General features: G+C 33.8%; 1 protein-coding gene across 5 annotated transcripts in view; it reads left to right on the top strand.

Annotated features, from left to right (window-relative positions):
- LOC101891740 (putative fatty acyl-CoA reductase CG5065) overlaps window positions 1-23775 on the top strand; it is a 123425-nt gene extending 99650 nt beyond the window's left edge. For all 5 annotated transcript variants that reach the window (XM_059125078.1, XM_059125079.1, XM_059125077.1 and 2 more), the window contains 9 exons: window positions 8470-8586; window positions 8657-8761; window positions 8824-8967; window positions 9034-9168; window positions 9239-9359; window positions 9443-9742; window positions 18400-18532; window positions 18602-18859; window positions 19166-23775. In XM_059125078.1, coding sequence (XP_058981061.1) covers window positions 8470-8586; window positions 8657-8761; window positions 8824-8967; window positions 9034-9168; window positions 9239-9359; window positions 9443-9742; window positions 18400-18532; window positions 18602-18859; window positions 19166-19313 — 1461 coding nt within the window. In that variant the 3' untranslated portion in view covers window positions 19314-23775. The remainder of the gene's footprint in view (window positions 1-8469; window positions 8587-8656; window positions 8762-8823; window positions 8968-9033; window positions 9169-9238; window positions 9360-9442; window positions 9743-18399; window positions 18533-18601; window positions 18860-19165) is intronic.
- The last annotated feature ends 311 nt before the right edge of the window (window positions 23776-24086 follow it).

Raw genomic sequence — 24086 nt, 5'->3', positions numbered from 1 at the left:
GTTTTATGCTTAAAGGATTGTCATCTACCAAATCTTCTTGAATACCCCATTTGGCGAAAATCATCAAGATATCGAATATCGTGGCGGGGGATACCGTTATATGGGGGCTAAACAATAACAATGTTTCGCCACCGGAGCTAGAATCCATTATGACCTGCAAATAAAATTTTTTAGACAAATCCGTTGAAAATGTGGGAAAAATCATCAAAAACTCGAATATCGGGGGGTACCATTATATGGCGGCTATACCAAAACGTGGACCTATATACAATGCTTCGCCACCGGAGCTAAAATCTGTTATGACCTACAAATTCCAATTGTTAGACAAATCCGTGGAAAATGTGGCAAAAATTATCAAAATACAGAATATCGGGAGGTACTGTTTTATGGCGGCTATACCAAAACATGGACCGATGTATCTCATTTTCAATTCCAACCATCGACAGAGTACAAATTATTCTGCTAAATTTTGAAGCTCTTCGTCAAATAATGTGGGCTGTATCGTGATTTTCGTCTACGACGAATATTTAGGGATGTTACAAACGGAATGACATAGTTTATATACCCTCCTATTTAAGGTGTAGGGTATAAAAATATCAATTATCACAAAATGCGAATACGATTACGAAAGTCGACTTTAAAATTGTTTAAAATTGCAAAAGTCGACTTTGAAGTTTTCAATATCAAAATTCGATTCAACAAAAGACGGCTTCGCGGGGTATTTCTTTTTTCTAAATAATTAAAACTAGATTTTTCTTTTCTACTTCTACGATATTCGGTATTTTGATGATTTTATGAATGATTCAAATTTGGCATTTGAAACTCGCATACACAGCCTAAGATAGAAAATTGTCTGTGCAGGTTTACGTCTTCGTATAGCCGCCATTTAACGGTACCTACCGATATTCGGTATTTTAATGATTTTAGGAAAATTTTTCACCAGAATTGTTTGAAATTTGGTATTTGAAGTTCGTAATGAATACTACAGCCTACGACAGAAAATTGTCTGTGCAGGTCCACGTCTTCGTATAGCCCCCATATAACGGTACCTCCCGATATTCTGTATTTTGATTTTATCGACATAATAACCGATTTTTTTAAGTTTCGCATTTGAATATTGTAATGGGTTATGACAAATGTTACCTACGCAGGTTCATGTCGTCGTATAGACCCCAATATAACACCTACACTCGATATTTTTAAGGTATTAACATAATTTTTAACGGATATTATTGTTTTTGAGAATTGCCAAATTTGTTCCAAATGGTGGACGGTATTCAAAGTTCGGGCCAGGCCGAACTTACACCTTTTTACTTGTTTCATATAGTAAAGGAAAAATCGGCTATCGTTGTAAAAACTTTTACATTCTTATAGTTCTGAAGCATTCCAATAATGTATAATCGGACCATATGGAAAGAAAAAAAGTCAAAAAATTCGTTCTATTTGATGTCGACTTGGTTGGTTTATCGATTCAATGTACAAGGAAATGCTCTGAAATAGATATTTGAGACTATTGGTCTATTCCAGAACTGCAAGAATGTACAAGTTTTTAATACGCTATTCTTTAATAATATCGAAGAAAATTACAAATCTAGCAGATTCCTGCAGGTACTGGAACAGAGCATATTTCTATCATATCACATGTTTTTCTCCGCCTTTTTCGGCTATTTCGGAATAACATATTTCTGTAATATTTTCAATGCATTTTTGTCATGTCGTCGGCCATCTATTACCTAATGGAAAGTTTTATGTCTTTGCAATTGGTTCTAAAAGAAATCCAAATTCTTAGCAAACACTAATTCCTCCAATAAAACCTAATTTTCAATGAGACCAATCCAAGATAACCCACTTTACCCTCAACATAGCTCACCCACACTTTGTCAGTTATTATTTGCTTTAGTTTCCAATGAATGAATGAATTTCCATACTATCACAACTCCTTACTCACTGACTGACCGACAGACGAATAAATATTATTGCCCAGACATTGGCTGGAAGTCTATTAGTTCTACAAATATTTCCATTGGTTTCCTTTTCGACCGGCCACACAACACACAAGTCCTGCTAACACAACATTATACAACCTGCAATTATTAAGGCTAATGACTATGTGCGACTGACCAAATTGACCCACTAACTGACTGGCTGGCTGGCTGGCCGGTTGGTTGGCTGATTGTGGCAACCGATTACCTTAGGTGTAGACGGGTAACAGCTATTGGTCAAATGCAAATTGTTTTAGTTATAAATAATTTAAATTATTTTCACAGAAGCGTGTTGGAAAATTGCGGGGGAGGTTAATTGCTGTCCAAATTGGGTGTAAGCAGTGGAAAGAACACAAGCGTTATGTGAAGTCAATGATCATTTGCCTTCCATAGAAAGCCATCCCATTATCCATGTTTCTTGAGGGTTATTTTTTTTGCTCTCTTATTTACCGTAGGCTTTATATTGTAGCAATTTCGGAAACTACAAGTGCCATTGTGCTTCCTTTTTGTTGGAGATCTTTAATACAGAGGTATATTAACGACTAACAAACTGTTTAGGGAATTAAGAAAAGCACTCCTGTATTCAATTTTTCATCTGTGACGATTTTCTAGGTTCTCAAACGCTATACGAATCTGTTTCACGCAAATAAAAAAAACTATTGCTTATAGCTGAGTAGTATGATCGACCGACTTCTTCTATCTGCATTTCAGGGATGTGCAACTCCTATGGTGTCATGTAGGAATTGGATTGTGCTACCTGTTACTGACCCATTTCTGATTAAATACTAGCAAAGTCATTTTCTTTTGTAGGATTTCCACACTCTCATTATAACCGTGTACAGTAAGCTTCAAAAGTAAACCTATCTCTATTGTCGAGTTAAGTGAAGCATTCTAAGAGGTGTCTGAACCACTTCTCCTTTGCCCTAATCATTTACTTTTTGTTCGCCACCCTCTGTATGCCGGCATTAATTTTTCATGGAGACCCAAACCCAAATGCGTTGGTTGCTTGGGTCAAACAAAGGCAGCAATGCCTACTTATGTTCTCATTCTTCATTCGCAGTTGTTGTATCAACATTCTAATTGTTTGCAACAACATAAATACCCTCTCAGGAACAACAATGAGGTCCTCTCTTAAGTAGTGGTATGTGTGCACATACTTAAGACAAACACACATGCTCACACACACACTCGCACTCATACACTCACTCGTACTTACTGAAATAAGAAAGAAAGACGACTTTTGCTTTCGCAAAGTAAGACCATTGTTGTCTTACCCAGCACTTGGTTCCTTGGCCAGCTTGTTTGTGTTGTTGCTTTAAGTAATAAACAAACAGGGTGTGGGGTGGAACAGCTGAAATCTTGATATGTAACCCCTTTTTAATAATATTGGTAATTGACATAGGGGCTGAATAATGAAAACAAAGTGAGGACTGAATGAGGCACGTGGAGATACCTTCTTAACTTTATGCAGGGAGGGGATGTATTCAAATGACTATCAGATTTATTATCCATAGAGTTGAACAGTTTTGTACAAAACTTAAGTGTCAGTTAGAAGCATTTATCGCACCTAAGAGATTTTCGAAAAAAAAATTTAAAGATGGCCATAAAAATATTAGAGCTACTTTATGGAAAAAGTACTACGGTAGCATTACTCCCAAAAACATCGCCTTATTCTTAAGAACGATGACTTGCATTTTTTCGGCCTATTCTTTTTGTTAAAGTAGAAAAAAAAAATATTGAAGAAGAGGAAGAACTTTTCTGTAAGTTATAGTTCGAAGTTTAAAATCTTCGGCATGAGTCACTATTTAACTTCTCTCGTGATCAATACTTACAAAGAATTCATAAAACACACCTTTGCATGGGGTGTCTCTACTGTGTGTATGTTTCACAGACGTGAACATCGAGAAAGTAACTCTCCCTCTCTCGGTTAACATTGTGAGTGCCAATTCTTTGCGAAATGGAAAATCATAAAATCAAGCGACCAGACATCAAATTTGTTGTTGGTATACAAACGAACAGTTCTGAGAGCGAGACTTGCTCTACTGGATATTTTGATAATGGTATTCTCCCTTCTGTTTATGGACATTACTCCAGATTATGCTCGACTTATGCTCGAGATGCTCGATAAAGTTCAAGTAGCAAGTAAACTTGCTTGATCTCGAACGTGAGTACCCCTGCGAGTAAAAAAATAAATCTAGCATACTTTATTTTTCTATGCCTCTCGAAAACGAGTGAGTATACTTTGCTCATTGGATAAAGAGGGTATATATCCTTTACGTATACGGTTTAAACGTGCCTTATCGAAATAACGGTTTTAGACCCTAGGTCTCTTTGGACCAAATCCGTTTCAGAAAATTTGGAGTCGATATAGCGACGTCCGTCCGTCTGTCTGTCTGCTGGCCGGTGCGCACAATAACTCTCAAAAGGAGTATCCGATTGGATGCAAACTTGGTATATCGTAATATTATTATCGAACTTAGATCGAATTTGGCCATTGGCAATGTCGGTCCATTCCTTCTGGTACCTCCCCCACAAAAGTTCGTAATTTTCAAACAAAAAATATTTTACTGCACAGAAATAGATAGGACAATCCGATTTTGCTCAAACTTTACAAATCCTAATATTTTCACTAGTGCTAGGTAAGGTGTGAAAATGAACAGTATCGGTCCACTCCACACCCCCACAAAGGGTCAAAATTTTGAATAATTTATTAATCCAAAATCTGGTGTGAATATCTAATATATCGGACAACTCCCTCTGGTACCTCCCCTACAACAGGTCAAAATATTTCTATCAGCACAATTCCAGATGGAAAGATAGAATGTGTCGGACCACTCCTTTTGGGACCTCCCACACAAAGGGTCAAAATTTTGAATAATTAAAACATTTATTAAATGTGAAAGTTGAGTTGGAATGTCTTCAAATTTCAATATTTTTACCCACACAAGGTCTCGTATGAAGAACGGATAGAACGGAGCAATACTTCTTGTACCTTCCCACAACGGGTCCAAATTTTGAAAAACCGTTAGGCTCATAAAGGGCGAAATGAACATCCGGTTGTTTCCAAACTCAACGAATCATAATATTTCTATCAACGCAAGACCTGGTGTGAAGATGGGATATATCAGTCCACTCCTTGTGATACCTCTTCACAAGGGGTCACAAATTTCAGTAACTATATTTATCCTAACATGTGAAACAAGTCAGAGATTTTTGAAGTACCTAAATATTTATCTTAACTTGTGATATCTGTTATTTAATTTTTTAAACCAAACGAAACAAAAATTTCGGAAAGCATTGTCGCCTCTCTCTACCAACAAAACATATGTCGATAGGTGTTGGTATTTATTTATTTATTTATTATTATTTATTTTTTTTTTTTTTTTTGGTACACAAACACCACCGGTTCCCTGTTTCTGGAAAATTATTTCTTCCACCCAATTTCACTCTTGGAGTAAACTTCAACGCGAATTAGAGTATTTCGAGTCCCAAATTTATTTTCAAGCAGGAGTAACTCACGAATGCTCCCACATAAAACAAAACACTAAAGAGTAAACATTGTGCAAAACTCGTATGTTTTACTCACGATTAAAAACGATCAAATCCGAGATAAGAAAGTTACCAAGTGCCGTTCTGTGACTTGACCACTTTGATCGAAGCGTCCATGGTCTTTCCTTTACCATGGCTTTCCTTTACCTTTTTCACCAGCAATTTTTTACAATCTTTAATTATAAAGTTTACATCCAATTTTCTGTTCAAAACTATTTCAACGTCTCCATATGTAACCCCCAGACACCAACAGTGACCTCGATACCAAATTTCAGAAATCCGTCTCTATCTCAACAGCCATTGTGGTATTTTGCATCTTTGGGAAGTTCATAGTACGCATTTCCAAAACCACGCCCTTCTCTCAACTATAGACACCAACAGTGAAATCGAATTCAAATTTGAGGATTTCAGCTCTATCCCTTCACTGAATACAAAGTTTTGTAGCATTTGGTTCTATTCATACATTTCATCATCATTTCCAGGTACCAATAGAGAGTTCAATATCATATTTAAGGATTCCATTTCCCTATTTCTTCAACTAATACCAAATTGTACTAAATGTAGTACAATTAAGAACTTTTCATACAAAAACACCTTCATATCTCAATTCCAGATACCAACAGAGACATCAATATCAAATTTAGGATTTTATCTCCATACCTGCAACTAATACCAAATTTAGTACTATTTAGTACTTTTCGTACAACCACAGTGCACCTTTGCAAGACCACAGACACCAACAGTGACCTCAATGTTAAATTTCAGGATTGCAGCTCTGTAAATTCCCCCATTATCAAATTTAGTAACATTTAGTACAGTTATAGTAGGCATATATAAAACCAGCTCCTTGTCTCAATCACAGATACCAATGGTGACACCCATATCAAATTTCAGGATTTCAGCTCTATCCATTCACTTAATACCAAACTTAGTACTATTTAGTACTTTTCGTACAATTATAGTGCATATTTCCGAAACTACCTCCATATGTTCAGCCTACACAGGAACGGCGACCTTAATACCAAAATTCAGATTTCAAGCTCTATCTGTTCACCCAATACTAAATTATACCAAATATTGTACTATTAAGCACCTTTTGTACACTTGTAGTAGACATTTCAAAAAACTACCACCAACAGGGATCCTCAAACAAAATTTCTAAATTTCAGCTTCATCCGTTTACTCTAAACCAAACTCTTCCAAATCTAGTACCATTTAGTACAGTTCACACACTTAAAACACATTTCCAAAACCACCTTCACATATCATACTTACTTTCCTCCCTTGATTCTCATACCAGATTCAAAGTTTTAATACCAAATTGTACCAAATGCAGACTTTTCACACACTTTTAATGCGAACTTCCGAAACCCCTTTGGTACATCCATCATTAGTGACTGTCAATCCAAATTTTAGAGTTCTAGCTCTTCAGGTTCGTCAAATACAAAGGGTACCATACTGAGTATCTTTTAGTACTTTTCGTACCGTTCTAGTACGAATATTTTAAAATCCAGCTTTAACCGGCACCTTCTGACCAAAAGTGACACTCACCCAAGATACCGGCTTGAGCCGTTTCGTCTGGGTGTTAATGAATCATTTAGTCAGTCAATCCGTCAGTCGGTTATCTTACTCAGAGTCAAAACGAATAATGATAAAAAGCTAAAATTTTGCACAGATCACTCCTTTGTCTACAGGCAGGTCAAGTTCGAAGGTGGCCTATATCGGTCCATGATATCGTATTCCCCCATATAACAGTTCCTATATTTGGTATTTCGATGATTTCAGCTACATTTTTCAATGGAATTGTCTAAAAATCCATACTAGAAGTTCTTTCTAAGCCCTTAACCCCCTGGAAGAGAAATGTCTATATAGGTCCACGATATTCGATATTTTGACTATTTTACGGACATTATTCCCGAAGTTGTATCAAATTTTGTTTTTAGAGTTCTAATGGGAACTACAGTCTATGACAGAAAATTGTCTATGTAGGTCCAGGTATTCGCATAGATCCCTCCTCCTCCTACCTCCCCATATTCGGTATTTTGACGATTTTAGGTACAATATTCACCGAAAATTTTGGAAATTTTGTGAAGTTCCTAATAGGTACTAAAGCCTGTGAGAGAAAATTGTCTATGCAGGTCCAGGTCTTCGTAAAGCACCCGATTTTTTTTTAAGTTTTGTATTTGAATATTGTAGTAGCTTATGACAAATGTTGCCTTTGGAGAGCCACGTCTTTGTACATACCCCAATATAACGGCTATATTCAGTGTTTTTAGGATTTTAACAGAATTTTTAACGGAATTTATTTCATTGAAAATTCGTTCCAAATGGTGGAGGGTATTCAAAGTTCGTTCCAGCCGAACTTACTGCTTTTTTACTTTTTTTTAATTAATGGAATTTTGTCCATAAAATTTATTTGCTAAAAAAATAACAATCTTGATTTTCAGAATAGTGTTGGCTTGTTTGTTCGGGATGTTGGTCTGGCCTAATCCCTTTATTGTTGTTTTTATAAAAACAATGTTTGTTTATTAGTGGAGAACGATGGTAATGTTTACCAGGGGGAAAGGCAGGCAATACCTAGGTTTCGGAAAGAGCCACCAATCCTCATCAGTTCCCTTGTTTTTTGTCTGGGATATTCTCCCCAGAAGTTATTTTAAAAATAACTTCTATGACAAAAAACATTTTTTACCCAAGTGATTTTTTAATTATTTTCGGTATTGGTATCGAGGATTCTTTAAAATAGGTTAAAGGACACTCGGAAGGTCAATAGTAGAAAAATATATTTTCAGGACATTTTTCGTCAAAAATATCTTTGTTGGTTAATCCATTAATTTTTGTAGGATTAGGAGACTATCTATTACTTTTGGTTATCCTTTAACAAATAAATGTATCACATCAATGGTTTGTCTAATAACTATTATTATGTTTATCTTTCCAGGTCTTGGTTGAAAAACTTTTACGTTCATGTCCAGACATAAAAAATATATATTTACTGATACGACCCAAGCGAGGACATGAGGTATCACAGCGTCTCAATGAGCTGCTGGAGGCACCGGTAAGTCGATAATACCTTCAATATCGGGGTTTGCAATATAATATCATAAACATTCTCTCTCTCCCATTAGCTTTTTGAAAAATTGAGAAGAGAAAAACCAAAGGATTTGAGTAAAGTAATTCCTATATCGGGCGATATTACATCCGAAGAATTGGGTATATCTGAAAGTGATCAGGTATGTTCTGTTGCGTAGTACAGCAATTTTGAAAGAAATTTTAAAAAACAATTCCCTTGCAGGCTCTATTGTGTCGCAATGTCTCGATTGTATTCCATTCAGCTGCCACTGTTAAATTCGACGAAAAGCTCAAATTATCAGTTACAATCAATATGTTAGGGACAAAGCGTTTGGTTGAGCTCTGCCATCGCATGATGTCCTTAGATGTGAGTGGAAATGGTGCTTCCTAACAACCATCTTCATTACTCATATTATTTCTTATTTCCCACCAGGCACTAATTCATGTATCCACTGCCTATTGCAATTGCGATAGAACCGAAGTATCTGAAGTTATATATGCACCACCCTATAATCCCGATGATATTATTTCCCTAGTAAATTGGCTTCCGGAAGATACACTCGATAAGGTAGGAGAGGGGATTACAAAACAATTAATAGTTCTTAATAGCAATTGTCCTCATTGACTTTTTTCCCCAGCTTACCCCCTCATTGATTGGTGATCGTCCAAATACTTATACATTTACAAAAGCCTTAGCTGAACATATGCTACTCAAAGAGGCCGGTAATCTTCCAGTTGCCATTGTGAGGCCATCTATAGGTAATTGTCTACAACATTTAATTATAAATTCATAAATTGAAAATTAATTTAATTTTCTCCTCTCTCTCCCGTTCTCGCTTCAGTGACTGCCAGCTTAAATGAACCCTTTGCCGGTTGGATTGACAATTTAAACGGTCCCACCGGCCTCTTGTCGGCCATGGCCAAGGGCATCTTCCGCACCATTGTCTGCGAGGAGAATTGCATTGCCGATGTGGTACCTGTTGATATTGTGATTAATCTGATGATAACGGCCGCCTGGCGCACAGCATCCCACAAAACTGATAATTTATTAATCTATAATTGTTGTACCGGCCAAAGACATCCCATCACGTGGGGCAAATTTGTTAACTATGCCGTTGATCATGTGCGCAAACATCCATTGGGTGAGTAGATGTGGGGACACATTTTATAAAATTACATACACACATATCTACATGGGAAAAGAAAATTCAAACGAGAAATTGAAATTTTGAAAATGATGTCGCACCGAGTGGACAAACTAATGGGTATTTGGAAATGTGTACTAAATAGTACACGAATGGAACTGGCATTTTGAAATGCGTCTAGGATAAGTAATATAGTACAGAAGAATGATACTTGGAAGCATGTACTTAAAGGTTACAACAGTTTTTAAAAGATAATAAATATTTAATTTTTTCCCAGTAGGCAGGTTAAAATTGGGTATTTGAAGTTCGAAAATTGGGTATTTGAAGTTCGAAATTAATACTACAGCCTATTACAGAAAATTGTCTGTGCAGGTCCATGTCTTCATATAGCCCCCATATAACGGTGCCTCCCAATATTCGGTATTTTGATTATTTTAGCGTCATTATTCACCATAATTATTTCAAATTACGTATTTGGAGTTCGTAATGGGAACTACAGTCTGTGACAAAAAATTTTCTATGCAGGCCCAGGTCTTCGTATAGACCCCATATATCTGTACCTCCCTATATACGGTATTTTGACGATTTTAGGTACAATACCCACCGAAATTGTTTGAGATGTCGTATTTGAAGTTCGTAATGGATGCTACAGCCTGTGACAGAAAATTGTCTATGCTGATCCAGGTCTACGCACAGTTCCGATATAACGGTACCTCCCTATATACGATATTTGGATGATTTTAGCTACATTATTCACCGTTTATTTCAAGTTTCGAATTTGAATATTGTAATGGCTTATGAAAAACAATGTCTATGTAGGTCGTATAGACCCCAATATAACGGCTTTATTCGGAAATTTTAAAATTTTAACAGAATTTTTAAAGGATTTTATTTCCAAATTCGTTCCAAATGGTGGAGGGTATTCAAAGTTCGGCCCGGCCAAACTTACTGCTTTTCAACTTGTTTTGTTTACATTACTAAAAGGGTGAACATCACAAAATATCGTTAATTGTTGCATACTTTTTAGCTTGTGTGAAAGTTAAGAAGTAACAAGTTAAGTTAAGTTAAGTTATATTTTATTGAGTCTTTTTTTATCAATAAGATTACAATTAAAAACAATATAAAGGAATCCTTAAGACTATAATGTATTATCCTAATGTCAAGAAAAGTTATACAGCATCATGCTTCATTTAATAAAAAGGCAATAAAATGTGAACATCTGGTGTGTTAATGGACGCCCTTGCTCCCGGGACTTTTACATAAAAGAGAAAATCTTAAATCTAGGGTTTAAAACTTAAAACTAAAACTTACATCTAAAAATAAAAACATATGAAAAAGAACAAAAAAAAAAAAAAAAAAAAAAAAACAATAAAATAACAACAATAATAATAATAAAAAAAAATAATAAAAAGGTACGCAATAGCTACCCACGATGAGTCCCGGCGAGCGCCTTTTCATAAAAGCAGGTAATGCCTGCCTGATCCTCATTTGAAAACCCCAAAGGAGAGAGATATTGTGTGTTTGACAACCCAAAGTTTCTCTGACTATTAATTGCCTCTATCATATGAGCATTTTCATGAAATTCCAATCTTAAATTAAACTTATCCAAAATATCAAAAGCGTAGTTGGAAAAACGCTTTAACTTTGATTTGGAATAAATATAGTTATTTGAATATCTTTTATTTCTACTGCTAAAATTTTTCCCTATACACAACCTTAAAATTTTTCTCTCCAGCATCTCAAGTTCCTTCATTATCGTCGGTGATATATTGAACCAAATTGGAAATGCTTAACTAATTATTGGTCTTATGCAGGTTTTGTACAAAAGAATTTTGGTGTTGGATGGTAAAAATTTGTTACAAAAAAGTTTTAGAAAAGAATTAAAGATTTTTTGAGCTTTATTTCGAACTTTTCTCGCGTGAACATTAAATTTAAAAAGTTTATTAAACTCAATACCTAAATATGTGACAGAGTCTTTGAATGGAATTTCTGTACCATTCAAAACAAGTTTTAATGTCTTACTTTCGGGAACAACAAACCGTTTGCATTTCCCAGAAGCATTCCTTATGCAAATGGCTTCACATTTTGAAGGGTTTATCTTGATACCCCATTTATCAAAATATTGATTTACTACGCGGAGATGTTGCGAGATATCTGCCAAAGCAACAACAGGCGATTCGTGGTGCGAATATAGCAAGGAATCGTCAGCATACAAAATACTTTTGGAGTGTTCACGATCGTGGGGGAAATCACTCATAAAAATATTGTACAGATGGGGAGCTAAAACCGAACCCTGAGGGACACCACAGTTCACATCTGAAAGCTCTGACAACTTGTGTTTAAACTGCACGCAAAACTGTCTTCTTGTGAAAAAATTTTTAATCAGCTTTATGATCTGAGGATTAAATCCAATGTTTATCATTTTCGTCAATATTCCATAATGAGAAGCATGGTCAAAAGCTTTTTCTACGTCAAGAAAAACAGCGACAGTACATTTTTTATCCCTTAAATTTAGAACAATATCATTATGAAATTTTGTCATTGCATCAACTGTTGAATGGCCCCTCTGAAAACCGAATTGTGAATTTGGAATATATGGCAACGATATTCCGTTATCCATTTTTTTCCGAATAACTACCTCGAAAAGTTTGCCCAAATTTGAAAGTAAAGATATAGGTCTAAGATTTGAAATTTCTTCACTGTTGGCTTTTTTCTTAATGGGAATAATCTTGGAAATTTTCCAAGAATACCCATTAGAAATGCAATTATTAAATATAATGGTTAAATACTCGAAAGCTTTGACGGGAAGTTTGCGAATAATAAAATTCGAAAGACCATCGAGTCCGGAAGACTTTTTATTCTTGATAGCTGCTGAAATGGCCATCACTTCATCTAAGGTTGTAAGACTTTCGCATCCTTCTCTATTTCTGGAATCCACGTCATTTGAAAATGAAACACTATGTTGAGGAAGGTTGGCAATGAAGCCGTTAATGAGTTCTTCTTCAGAAGGTTGGTGTACTGGCATATTATAAATACTTGAAAAGAACAATCTTAAACGGTTGAGACATTCAGCCTCATTAGTAAGCGTTACTCCATCAATTGATAGTTTTTGCAAGGGAGGCGTCTTATAATGTCCAATGATCTTAAAAACTTGTCTATGTGCTTTCGGTCCAGGCTTAATTCCACGGAGTTTTTCCCTGAAAATTGAGACCTGTTCCAGTTCAACTTGTTTCTTAATCATTAAACCTAGCAATTGAATCTGCTTAGATAACAATCGATATTGCGGACTATGTCTATCACTTGAGAGTTGATAAATTCGTTTAAGTTCCTTTTGCCAACTATATTTCAGTTTGTACAGATTCTTAATTCTATCAGAAATCAAAAACTTCCGTCTTCCTAATTCGACTTTTTCAGAATGAGATTCAGAAACCGTGCATATAACAGAAGTAAAATGTTGTATATATTGATCAATTTCTCCGTTTGTTAAATTATTAACGGAATTAGGATAATTGGTCATAACACCCTGCGTCACATCATGTTTAAAATCGCTCCAATTCGTGTTTTGGTGACTCACAAAGAAGGATGGAGGATGTAGAAAAATTTCAACACTTGGAAGCTTAATATTAAGTTTTAAAGGGTAGTGGTCTGAAAATGTGGGCAAGGATGTGGTGGAATATAAAGGGTTTGGTAGATCCGAAGAATTAGAATTGACGATGAAATGGTCCAGGAATGATGAACCATTTGGAAAGGTGGGTTCAGTCGAAGAAATTTTTGTGAACATATAGGGGTGTTGTTGAAGAAAGTCGTAGAAGCAAGTGCCGTTAGAGTTATTTATAGAATCCCCCCATGAAACATGTTTAGCATTGAAATCACCACCAACAAAGGTGAAATCGAAACCTCTTGAATAATTTCCTAAACAAGTTAAAGAACTGTTTATTTGTGTATGACTAGAATTCCCAGGGATATAAATGGAGCCTAGTAAAATTTTCCTAGGAACCCCATTAATTGAAACATCTATTGAGATAAATATACAAGGAAAACAGAAATCAGAAATATCTTCAATTTTATATTTGTAATTTTGCCTGAGCAATATGGCAACCCCTTGCGCACTATTGTCCCGAATAAAATTGCATCCCTCGAAACTAACTCTTACACCTGGGCGCAAGTGAGTTTCCTGAAGGAATGCAATATCAACATCAAACTTGTTGATTAAATTATATAGTTCAAATCTACGGCCATACTCAATAAGTGACCTGACGTTAAATGTAATTAGGTTTAGGAAGCTACGGACCATAAACTTCATTCACCTCGCGTAAAAGACTTATACATTGCTGTATAGCCTCATCCTTTGAAATCGATTTGAACTCTCTTAGAAATGTAGCTATTTTATTTTCAAGCGCAATCGTTTTTGGAGGGCAAATTTCGTTTGCGATCTTTAAGAATTCCTCAATAATCTTGGGTTTGGGAGATGGAATTTGACTACGAGCATTAATAACACCTCGAGAAGCATCTGAAAATGAAACATTCGGTCTAATAATTGAGTTAAAGGCATTTAGGACATTAGTATTAGCTTTCTCTTTTCCCTCTTTCGCAACTTTTCTAGCTCTATTCTTTAGCTCAACATATTTTTTATATTCAGAGCAACCTCTGAAGCTTGCTGGATGACCGTGATTACCACAATTTACACAATATGGCAAATTACTCTCAGTCTGCACAAATTGGCATTCCCCTCTAGCATGGTTTTGATCGCACTTTACGCAGGCGGACTCTCTGTTGCAATTTTTTGACATATGTCCCCATTTCTGGCATCGCCAGCATCGTACATCACCCAAATTCCTTCGTGGCAACTCCCAAGTTATTAGTTGCTTCAATATATACCTTTGACATTTTAATTCGGACACCGATTTACCAGGAAGCAAAGTTACAAGGAAAAGACCCGTGTCAACATTGTTTTTCCTCGAGAATGAAGTAGTGAACTTGGAGACATTATCGATTATATCAGGAACTAACCTATCAATATCCGCTTTAATATCTTCTACATTTGACTCATACAAGAGGCCACGCAAAACCATGGATTGTCGTTTCATCTCCTTTGGCGTAAAAGAGTAAGAATCTAATTTTTTTTCGCGAAGGAGGCTCATTAATTCTGTGTGAACTTGTGTATCTTGTAAATAGAGTTTACTTTTAAGTCTGTTTTTGTTCACTATCTTAAAAACAATATTTCGGGCTTCTAAATCTTTAATTAGACTCTGCATATCTACACCAAAAAGAAAGATTGGGGGACAAAAAGATTTCTTATTACCATTAGGCTTTTCTACATTTGCCGTGTTTTTCAATGGGGCTGTCTTATGCAACGAGCTATTAGATTTAACATCAAGGTCACCTAACAGTGCAAATCTATTAGATGGCGAGGTCGATGTACCAGGTACGTTTTTAGGAATGCTAAATTCAACATTTGACAAATCTACTTTTGCTTTTTTATTGCTACTTGCGATTTTCCTTTTCTTCTGCACGAGTTGAAAATCTTCATCAGACAATTCTTCATGATCCATATTGCTATTAGAGTCTAGTACCGAAATTCTTGCGGAATGGTCTTGCATGGGATTTGGGTTTTGCAAATTCTTGACGTCTATTGATGGCAAGTCTTCAACACTTAAAATCATATTCGTATTTTTGTGTAATTTACACATTGAAGATGTAGCTTGACGGTTTGAATTCGATATTCCATCATTGTTAGAATCAGGTCTTGGTGATACATGTTCATTGAAACAAGCAGCATGCAAAAGCGTTCCGATTCTTGATTTTGTGGTCTGTCTGCCTTTATCTGGAGGTATGTTCTCAGCAGGATCGCGGACATCTCCGCCCAAAGAGTTCAAATCCATTTCAAAATTTGACAGAAAAGTTTGTTCAGAAAAAAAATTAATTAATTTTTATTTTTCCGTAAATTTAAAAACACGTCTACTTCGTTCAAAGGCTTTCAGCAAAGTCTAAGAAGTAACAAGTAAAAAAGCAATAAGTTCGGCCGGACCGGGTGGAACAAATTTGGAAATTTTCAAAAAAAAAAACATTCGCTAAGATTTCTGCTAAAATCTTAAGAATACCGAATATAGCCATTGTATTGGGGCCTATACGAAGACGTGGACCTACATACGCAACTTTTGTCATTAACCATTACAACATTCCAATACAAAACTTGAAAACAAAACCGGTGAATAATGCAGCTAAAATCATCAAAATACCGAATATAGGGAGGTACCAGAATTATTTCAAATTACATATGGGGCCTATACGAATGCCTGAACCTGTGTAGACCATTTTCTGTTATAAACTGAAGTTTCTATTACGAACTCTGAATACGAAATTTGAAACAACTCCGGCGAATAATTATAAGAATTTTCCGACAATTTCATTGGAAAATGTGGAAATGAATATACCGAATATCGGGGGTACAGTTAAATGGGGGATATACTATATCGTAGACCTATATAGAGAATTATCTTCCAGAGAGTAAAGTACTTAGAAAAAACTCCTTATGTGGGTTTTCATACATTTCCATTAAAAAGTGTGGGCAAAATCATAAAAATACCGAATATCGGGGGTACCTTTGTATGGGGACTATACGATGTCGTGGACCTATACAAACAATTCTCTTCTTTTTTTTAGTCTTCTATCTTTTTTTCGTTTTGACTCTAGCGTGATTAAAACAGACGGTCGGACAGTGCTAAATCGTGTTAGAATTTTATACTATGTATGGTGGAGGGTATAAAAAGGGTGTTAACTTCAGCCGAGACGAACCTTTCGTAATCGTTACCATATGTGAATTCTTATATTATTGTTAAATCAGTTGTATTAAATAACTAAAATTTAGGATTGATTATATGTAGAGGTGGTATTTAACGGGTACGGCATGTACTAAAAAGTACCAAATATTGTACTCTTATAGCTAGAATTCGGGATTTAGATATTTAGCTTTATCTGGCAATGGAAAAAATTTATGCAAGTGTATGTATGTGGAAATTTTTATCTAAAAAGTACTAATTCCCAAAGTACACATAAAAAAATTAACCTTGTTGGTAATAAAAACTACCAAAATGTACTAAAAGTGAAGAAGAAGATCTAGAATTCTTAAATTTAACATCGGGACACTTTTGACGAAAAGTGCTAAGTTCGGAAAAGTATTAGGTATTAAATGGTAGTACTAGTATCTAAATATGCCAAAATGTGTTTCTGGATCCAAACGAATATAGAATTTGAAAATTCAGAAATTTAGATTATAGTTTTGTTAGTCATTTCTCGTCGGGATGGGTAATATAAAGAGGGTTTTTTGATATATCGTTCGTCAAGGGTATAAAATGCTCAACATTTACAGACGCAACTCTTGTTGCAAAGCGAAGAAATAAGCCTAGACTTTCGTACGAAATTGTGCGATATTGCTACTAAGCAAGCAGTAACAGCTACGATTTTGAAATTTTCCATGAGTAGTTACTACATGTAAGATGAAGACAGATACAGCGGGATTTTTGGTAATTAGTAATTTAAAGGTACAAAATGAGCTAGATATTTGGAAATTAACACGAGATTAACCCCTACTGCAGAGGGACAAGCTCCGAGTTTGAAGAGAAAGACAAATAACGAATAGGTACGAAATGATACAACATTGTTTTAAAGCAACCAGTGATACCTAGGACTTATAAATTTTGCTTTCGGGTCACCTTTGTTGTAAAAACTTTGGAAATGATGGGACTTTTTAACCCCTCTACTAAAAGTACAACAGTATGGTGCAAATTGTGCAGTACTGTTTTTAGCGATCAATAAGAGTTATGACTTTAACATTTTGGGTACGAGCTAAGATGAGGTCGAAATTGTACTAAAAAGACACAAAAACCTCTTGGAGTTACAAAATACTACAATATTGTTAATCAGAACTCGCTAAGTGCTTGAACTTGGACATTTAGTATTAGAATACTTTAAGGGTTTGGAAAACTAGTAGCAGGTAGAAAATAGTACAATATAGATCCGAATTTAAGTGGAGAAGCAAAGTGAAACAATATTGTTGGTGAGCAATAGATAATGGTTTCAATTTTCAAGAGAGGAAAATACGTACTTTAAAAGTTTGAAAAGTACCAAAAGTACTGAACGACCAGTGAGAGCCAGAACTAAAGAAAGTTATGTGGAGTAGTTGACATGTTGTCGGACCAAAAATTCTAAAAGCTTGATTTTTGAACTGAAGTCGGACTGGAACTCGCGGGGATATTCATGGGAAATTCGGAAGGAAAGTTTAAGTTGTGGTACCAATTTTGCGTCTAAAAGTATGCTATGAGTATGCCAAAGATAAATGTGGGAAAGTCACTTTATATGTGACTCTAACATGATCTATAACATAGGCTTAACATTCGATGAATCAAACTTGATGAAGGACTATTTTTGTATGAAGTTACGAAAATGAATGCGAAAGAAAAACGCCATTTGAAATCAAAAACGTAACGTATATCAAGGATCGTATTTGCAATGTTATTTTTTCTCGTATTCATTTCCTTCAATCTTTCAAGCCTTCAATCTTTAATATTCCCATTTAATCTTCCCTTAACTCGCATCCAAAATTTAAATTTATATTTGCAACTAATTTCATAATTTCTCTTTTTTTTATCTCACAGAGGGTTGTGCTTGGTATCCTGGTGGTTCGCTACGCAATAGTCCCACAATAAATGCTGTCAATGCTTTTGTTGTACATTATATACCAGCCTATATATTAGATGTTATGGCGCGATTAGTTGGCAAAAAGCCAATGTAAGTATTCCCCCGAAAATTTTAAAATACTCCCATTAATAACTGAATTATTTTCTTCACCTTTTGCAGTTTTGTCAAAATCCAAAATAAAATCGCCAAAGCCGTTGAATGTTTGAACTATTTCGCCACCCATGAATGGCAATTCAAGGATGACAATGTGTGCGCCTTGCTGCAGACCCTGAGTCCAAAGGATCGCGACAATTTTGTGTTCGACGTGACCACAATTAATTGGGAGAAATATATGGAACGATATGTGTTGGGCTTCAGAGAATTCCTGTTCAAACAGAAACCACAATCATTACCTGGCAGTCGGAAAAAGATGATGAGGTGAGTGTGTGTGTTTTTTCGATTATTGTTACAGGGGAGTATGATTGATTTGTCGGAAGAATATTAAATAAATAAGAGAAATGGCCTTTTATATATAATACGATGAATAAGATAGGCCCTCTATTTATGGAAGATGTTTTGAAGATTCCTATGAACTTGTTTCTAGTTAGGCCTATTATTTTAATAATTTGATACATATTTTAAATATTTTGAAATCTAAAAATTTGTATAATATTATTAATTAAAAATATTATTATAATAATTGCTCTTTTTCCCTTTTCCATCCCCTTTTCTTTCCATTTCCAGATTATATTATATCGATCTATTAACAAAAGTTTTTATGGTCATTTGTACTTGGCGTTTCCTGATGTCACGTTCAAAACGTTTGAATGCCGTGTGGTCATCGTTTTTACAAAATATTTTGAGATTTGTGCGTCTTTTGCCATTTTTGTAATATAATTTATTTAGACAACAACAATAACAAGAACAACAACAACAACCAGAAACCACTACTCAATTATAAACTATATTTTTTTGTTTGGGGAAATAATTAAGAGTAAATAACTTTATATTTACAACAAAAAAAAAATACACTCACACATACACACAGAGACATACAAAACAAATATGCAGAGATACATGATTAAGCATCTAGTGTATAATTATTGAATGAAAAAAATAAATAATTATTTTTAATATTATTTGTTTTTAGTTATATACATGCAACCATCTATATATACAACAAATATATAATTTTATTTGTTTATGTTTTTCGTTTGTAATTTTAATTGTCACATATTTAAATAATTTTTTAATTTATAATTGTTTTATATACATACAACCATACCATACCATACTTGAGGACAGAGCTAATAATATTTTGTATTTATATATGAAAAAGTAAATATTTACACATATACAAACATTATATTTATATATAAATAAATAATGTAAAATTATTATTATTTTTTTTTTAATTTAATTAAATATACATACTTTTGTTTTGATTATACATTAAAACATATATATATATGAACCCAATATTTTATTTGTCTTATATACATATAAATAGTTTTGTTTGTTTAGGTTAATAATTAAATTAAGATTTTTGTTTTTTGTAAGATTTTAGCAAAATGTGGTGGGATCGAGTGATTTCAAACTAAAAAATCCGAAAATACTTTAACACATATTTTTGTAATAATTTTCTGGATATTTGGTGGTTGAGTGGTGGAGAAGAGAGCCGGATGAGAGTAATGAAGAGAGCATTTTGATTATTTGTACAGTATGAATTATGGAGTTATTTGCTATATGACACCTACTTTTAGGCTCGGTAAAGAAGAGATTATCAATTAATTGAAAAAGTGAAGCCCACTTTCACGCGCTTGAAGACAATTTAAGGAGTTTAAAAGTTATTTAATTGTTCATAGTCTTAGTTATAAGACATTAAGGAGCTAGCATTTTTGAATCGTGGTTCCTATGTGTGCAATTTGGGAACTTTTAGTGTACAGTACCAATTTGCTATGTTACTAGAAGATGAAACAAAAATTGCGATTTATATTCCCGAAACACGACTATCACCACGATATGAAGAATATCTATTTTTTTCTACCGCAAGTATTCAGAAACCCCAGCCTATGATAAGCAAACTTTTATATTTATGCAAAGAAATACTGGTATTTATAAAACGATTAACCTACTCTGTACGCTTTGAGAAAAATATCATTCCATGCAAAATCTTCTTTTCCGCACATCGGTATTTATGAAAAATTATAAGAATCTTAAAAAATGCTGCACATAGAACTTTTGGTGTACTGTACAAATATGAGTCAAGACTTTAATGGAATGACTTTCCTTTTAGGTAACAAGAGAGCTTTTCGCCTTTGTAAGCTTTAAAGTCTGGGGTATTTTTTATAAAATACTGTCCTCTACATAAAACTCTTTTAATCTTCTCGATTTAAAACTGCGCACGGATTTTCTTTTGTACTGTACCAACATAGGTCATATTTCGTGTATCAAAAATTAGTTTGATCATGATGAGCAGCAGCACATTATCTTGTCACCAAAAAAGAGCTCTACCGAATATAAAACTGTTTTTGTTTTACAAAACTGCGCAAATAATTCTCCGTGTGCTGTACACATATATCAATTGATTTCAGTGATTAGAATATGTTTTCCGAAAGGCATGAGCACTACTATCCTCTGAGAAAAAAATATGTCTAGAGTGTATACATATTTCAGAGAAAAACTGGTTTGGAACTAAAATTTTCAGTTTCAAACTTGCGCAAATGGCTTTGGCCATACTGTACAAATATACATATGCATTCGAATTAAATAAGTATTTTTCTAAGAAGAAAAGACCATTACCCTTCTGTTTGAAAAAATTAACTTGTTGTTCACACATATTTTTTCAAAAACAAAGCTCTATAATTCAAAAAATGTTATATATTGTTCCAAAAATTGCGCAACAGATTTCGGTTGTACTGTACAAGTATATCAATGGATTTTAATGCATCGAACTATTTTCCTGAAGGACAAGACCATTACCTTTCCCTCAGAGCAAAAGTACTTGTTATTGGCCCTCTTAATTCTGTGAATAACTTTGTCAGATACAAAATCTCGTTTTTTAAAACTGCGTAAAGTATTTTGGCTGTACTGTACAGAAACACGAATGGGTTAGAATACATCGACCTGTTTTCCTGGAAGACAAGACCATTATCTCTCCCTCAGAGCAAAAGTACTTCTTATCGGCAGGGTTATTTCGGCGAAAAAACTTTGTAAAAACAAAGTCCAATTTTTTCAAAACTGCGCAAGGTATATTTCCTGTACTGTACAAGTTTACGAGTTTACGGGAATGCATTGAACTATTTTCCTGGAAGTCAAGACCATTAGCATCCCCTGTGAGTAAGATTACTTTTTTTATGTACATATATTTCATTAAAATCTATGCCAGAAGCAAAATTTTTTACTTTCAAAACTGGGCAATGAATTTTGGCTGTACTGTACAAATATACGACTTGATTCTAATGAAATGAGTTATTTTTCTTGGCGAAAAGGCCATTATCCTTCATTGAGGTCAAAAATACTTCTAGTTTCTACAAATATTTCCTTAGAAATCTGTGAAATAGAAAGATTTTTTTAATTCACTCACTTTTAGAAAATGTGCAATGAATCCCACCTGTAATGGACATATAGGTGGCTTGATTTAGGTCCAGTGACTTATTTTTTTAAAGTCTACATCATTATCATTCCCTAAGAGAATAATTCTCACAGAAAAAAATCATATTTTAAACGAGGTCTCTGTAAAATCAAATCTCTTCAACGTAAACACTGCGCATAATATTTGAGGCGTACTGTACAAACATACGAATTGATACTAGTGTAATAAAATGTTTTTTTTCTGGAAGGCAGTGCCACCAGTTTTGTCTGTGACCTTACATTTTAAGAAAAATCTTTGCCAAATAGGAAAATCTGCATCCTGCATCAGATTAGAAAATGTGTTACAAATTTCAGCTGTACTGCATATGAATTAATATGCTTCGATAATGAAAAGATTTTTGCTCAGCCTCCAGTTTACTCTGAAAAGCTCAGTAAGAGGAGGAAAGGAAGCTTTAAGAGAAGTATAGATAACTTTGTCAATCTAGTGATAATTGCGAATATAGCTAAGGAAAGGCTCTAATACTGAATTTTAAAGCTTTTTTAGCTACAAATAGTGTATAATAATCCAAGTTTGCACACATGAATGTCTGTCAGCGATTGCCTTCTCGAATTTGAGTAACAAACTGTTGAAATTCTCTCTTCATTATTTTATTTCGAATTAGGACTTTCAATCAAGCTCAGCCACCTTAGAACTAATCCTAATGGAAGTTTTTAGTCACAATATAGATATCAAGCTACAATATTTTTCTTCTCTTGTCTCTTTGTATCTTTTCCTCCTTTTAATCTCTTTTAATCTTTATTTCCACACCTTGTCCCATGACAAAAGAAAAACAAAACAACCAACCAATAACTAAACTATTTTCTCGCTTATTGTTTATTTCGAAACTATAAACAATAATAATTAAAAACAAGAGCAAAAGAAAACTGTGGAATAAAAATCACAACAAAGCAATTCTTCTTAAAACTATTTCTAAAATTACAATCTAATCTGTAGTCATTTACAACAACAACAAAAAATAATAAGTTAAAAATTCAAAAAAAAAGAAAAAAACAACTACCAAGAAAAAGGCATAAAACTTTAGTGCAGTTTTTATTATTAAAACAAAAAACTAAAAAACAAATTATATATATAAAAAAAATTAAAAATAATAATAATGCTTATTGTTGCTTTAAACAAAATATATAGTAAAATTACAAAAAAACCAACAACAATTATAAACTAACTTAATTGGTATTATAAATAACAAATAATTTATAATAAAAAAATAATTAATAATAAAGAGAACAAAAACAAACATAAATTTAGTTTAAAAATTTTTACAAACGTTATTATTAAACAACAACAACAAAAAAAAACAAAATACGCTAATTTAATTTAATAAAACAAAAATACAAAATGACATTTGAAAATCATTAACAACAAAATTCAGTCAAAGTCAACCGCAACAAACAAAACCAATTACAACAACAACAACATCCATTAGATTTATTACAGTATAAAGAAGAAGAAGAAGAAAAAACAAACAAAGAAACAATACAAAAACAAATTAGGAAACAAAACAAAAAAAACTACAAAAATTACAAAACATAAAACAAAACTAATTTAATTCTATTATTTAATAAAGAAAATTGCGTAACAAAAACAAGAACAACAAAAAAAGACATTAGTTCTTTACAGAAATACAACAACAACAATGTAATAATGATAATTACAAGTAAAGGTGAAAAAAATAAATAAATAAATTTGAAAAATAAAAATATACGATTTTGGAGTTTTATTCCAGTTGGGAGCGTGGGGCACGTCTGGCTCTGATAGCCATAACTATTTTTGCCAAGAATGTAGACTTTCTAATATTAGTAATTTTAATATTAGAAATATTAGTAATTTTAAATATTCAAAGAATGGAGTTTTCAGATTCCTTAAAAGTCCACTCTTATGGCTCTTACAGTCCATGTCCGGACCACATTAAATTTACAAAATCGTCTTCTGCTGATTCCTATGGTCCTTGACAAAGTCTGCATAATGACTACAATTTTATATCTCAGAAAAAAAATTCAAACCATGTCCTTA

This window comes from Musca domestica, unplaced genomic scaffold (genome assembly GCF_030504385.1).
Source record: "Musca domestica strain aabys unplaced genomic scaffold, Musca_domestica.polishedcontigs.V.1.1 31, whole genome shotgun sequence".
Classification (NCBI taxonomy): domain Eukaryota; kingdom Metazoa; phylum Arthropoda; class Insecta; order Diptera; family Muscidae; genus Musca; species Musca domestica.
This window is presented reverse-complemented; position numbering and strand designations above follow the sequence as displayed.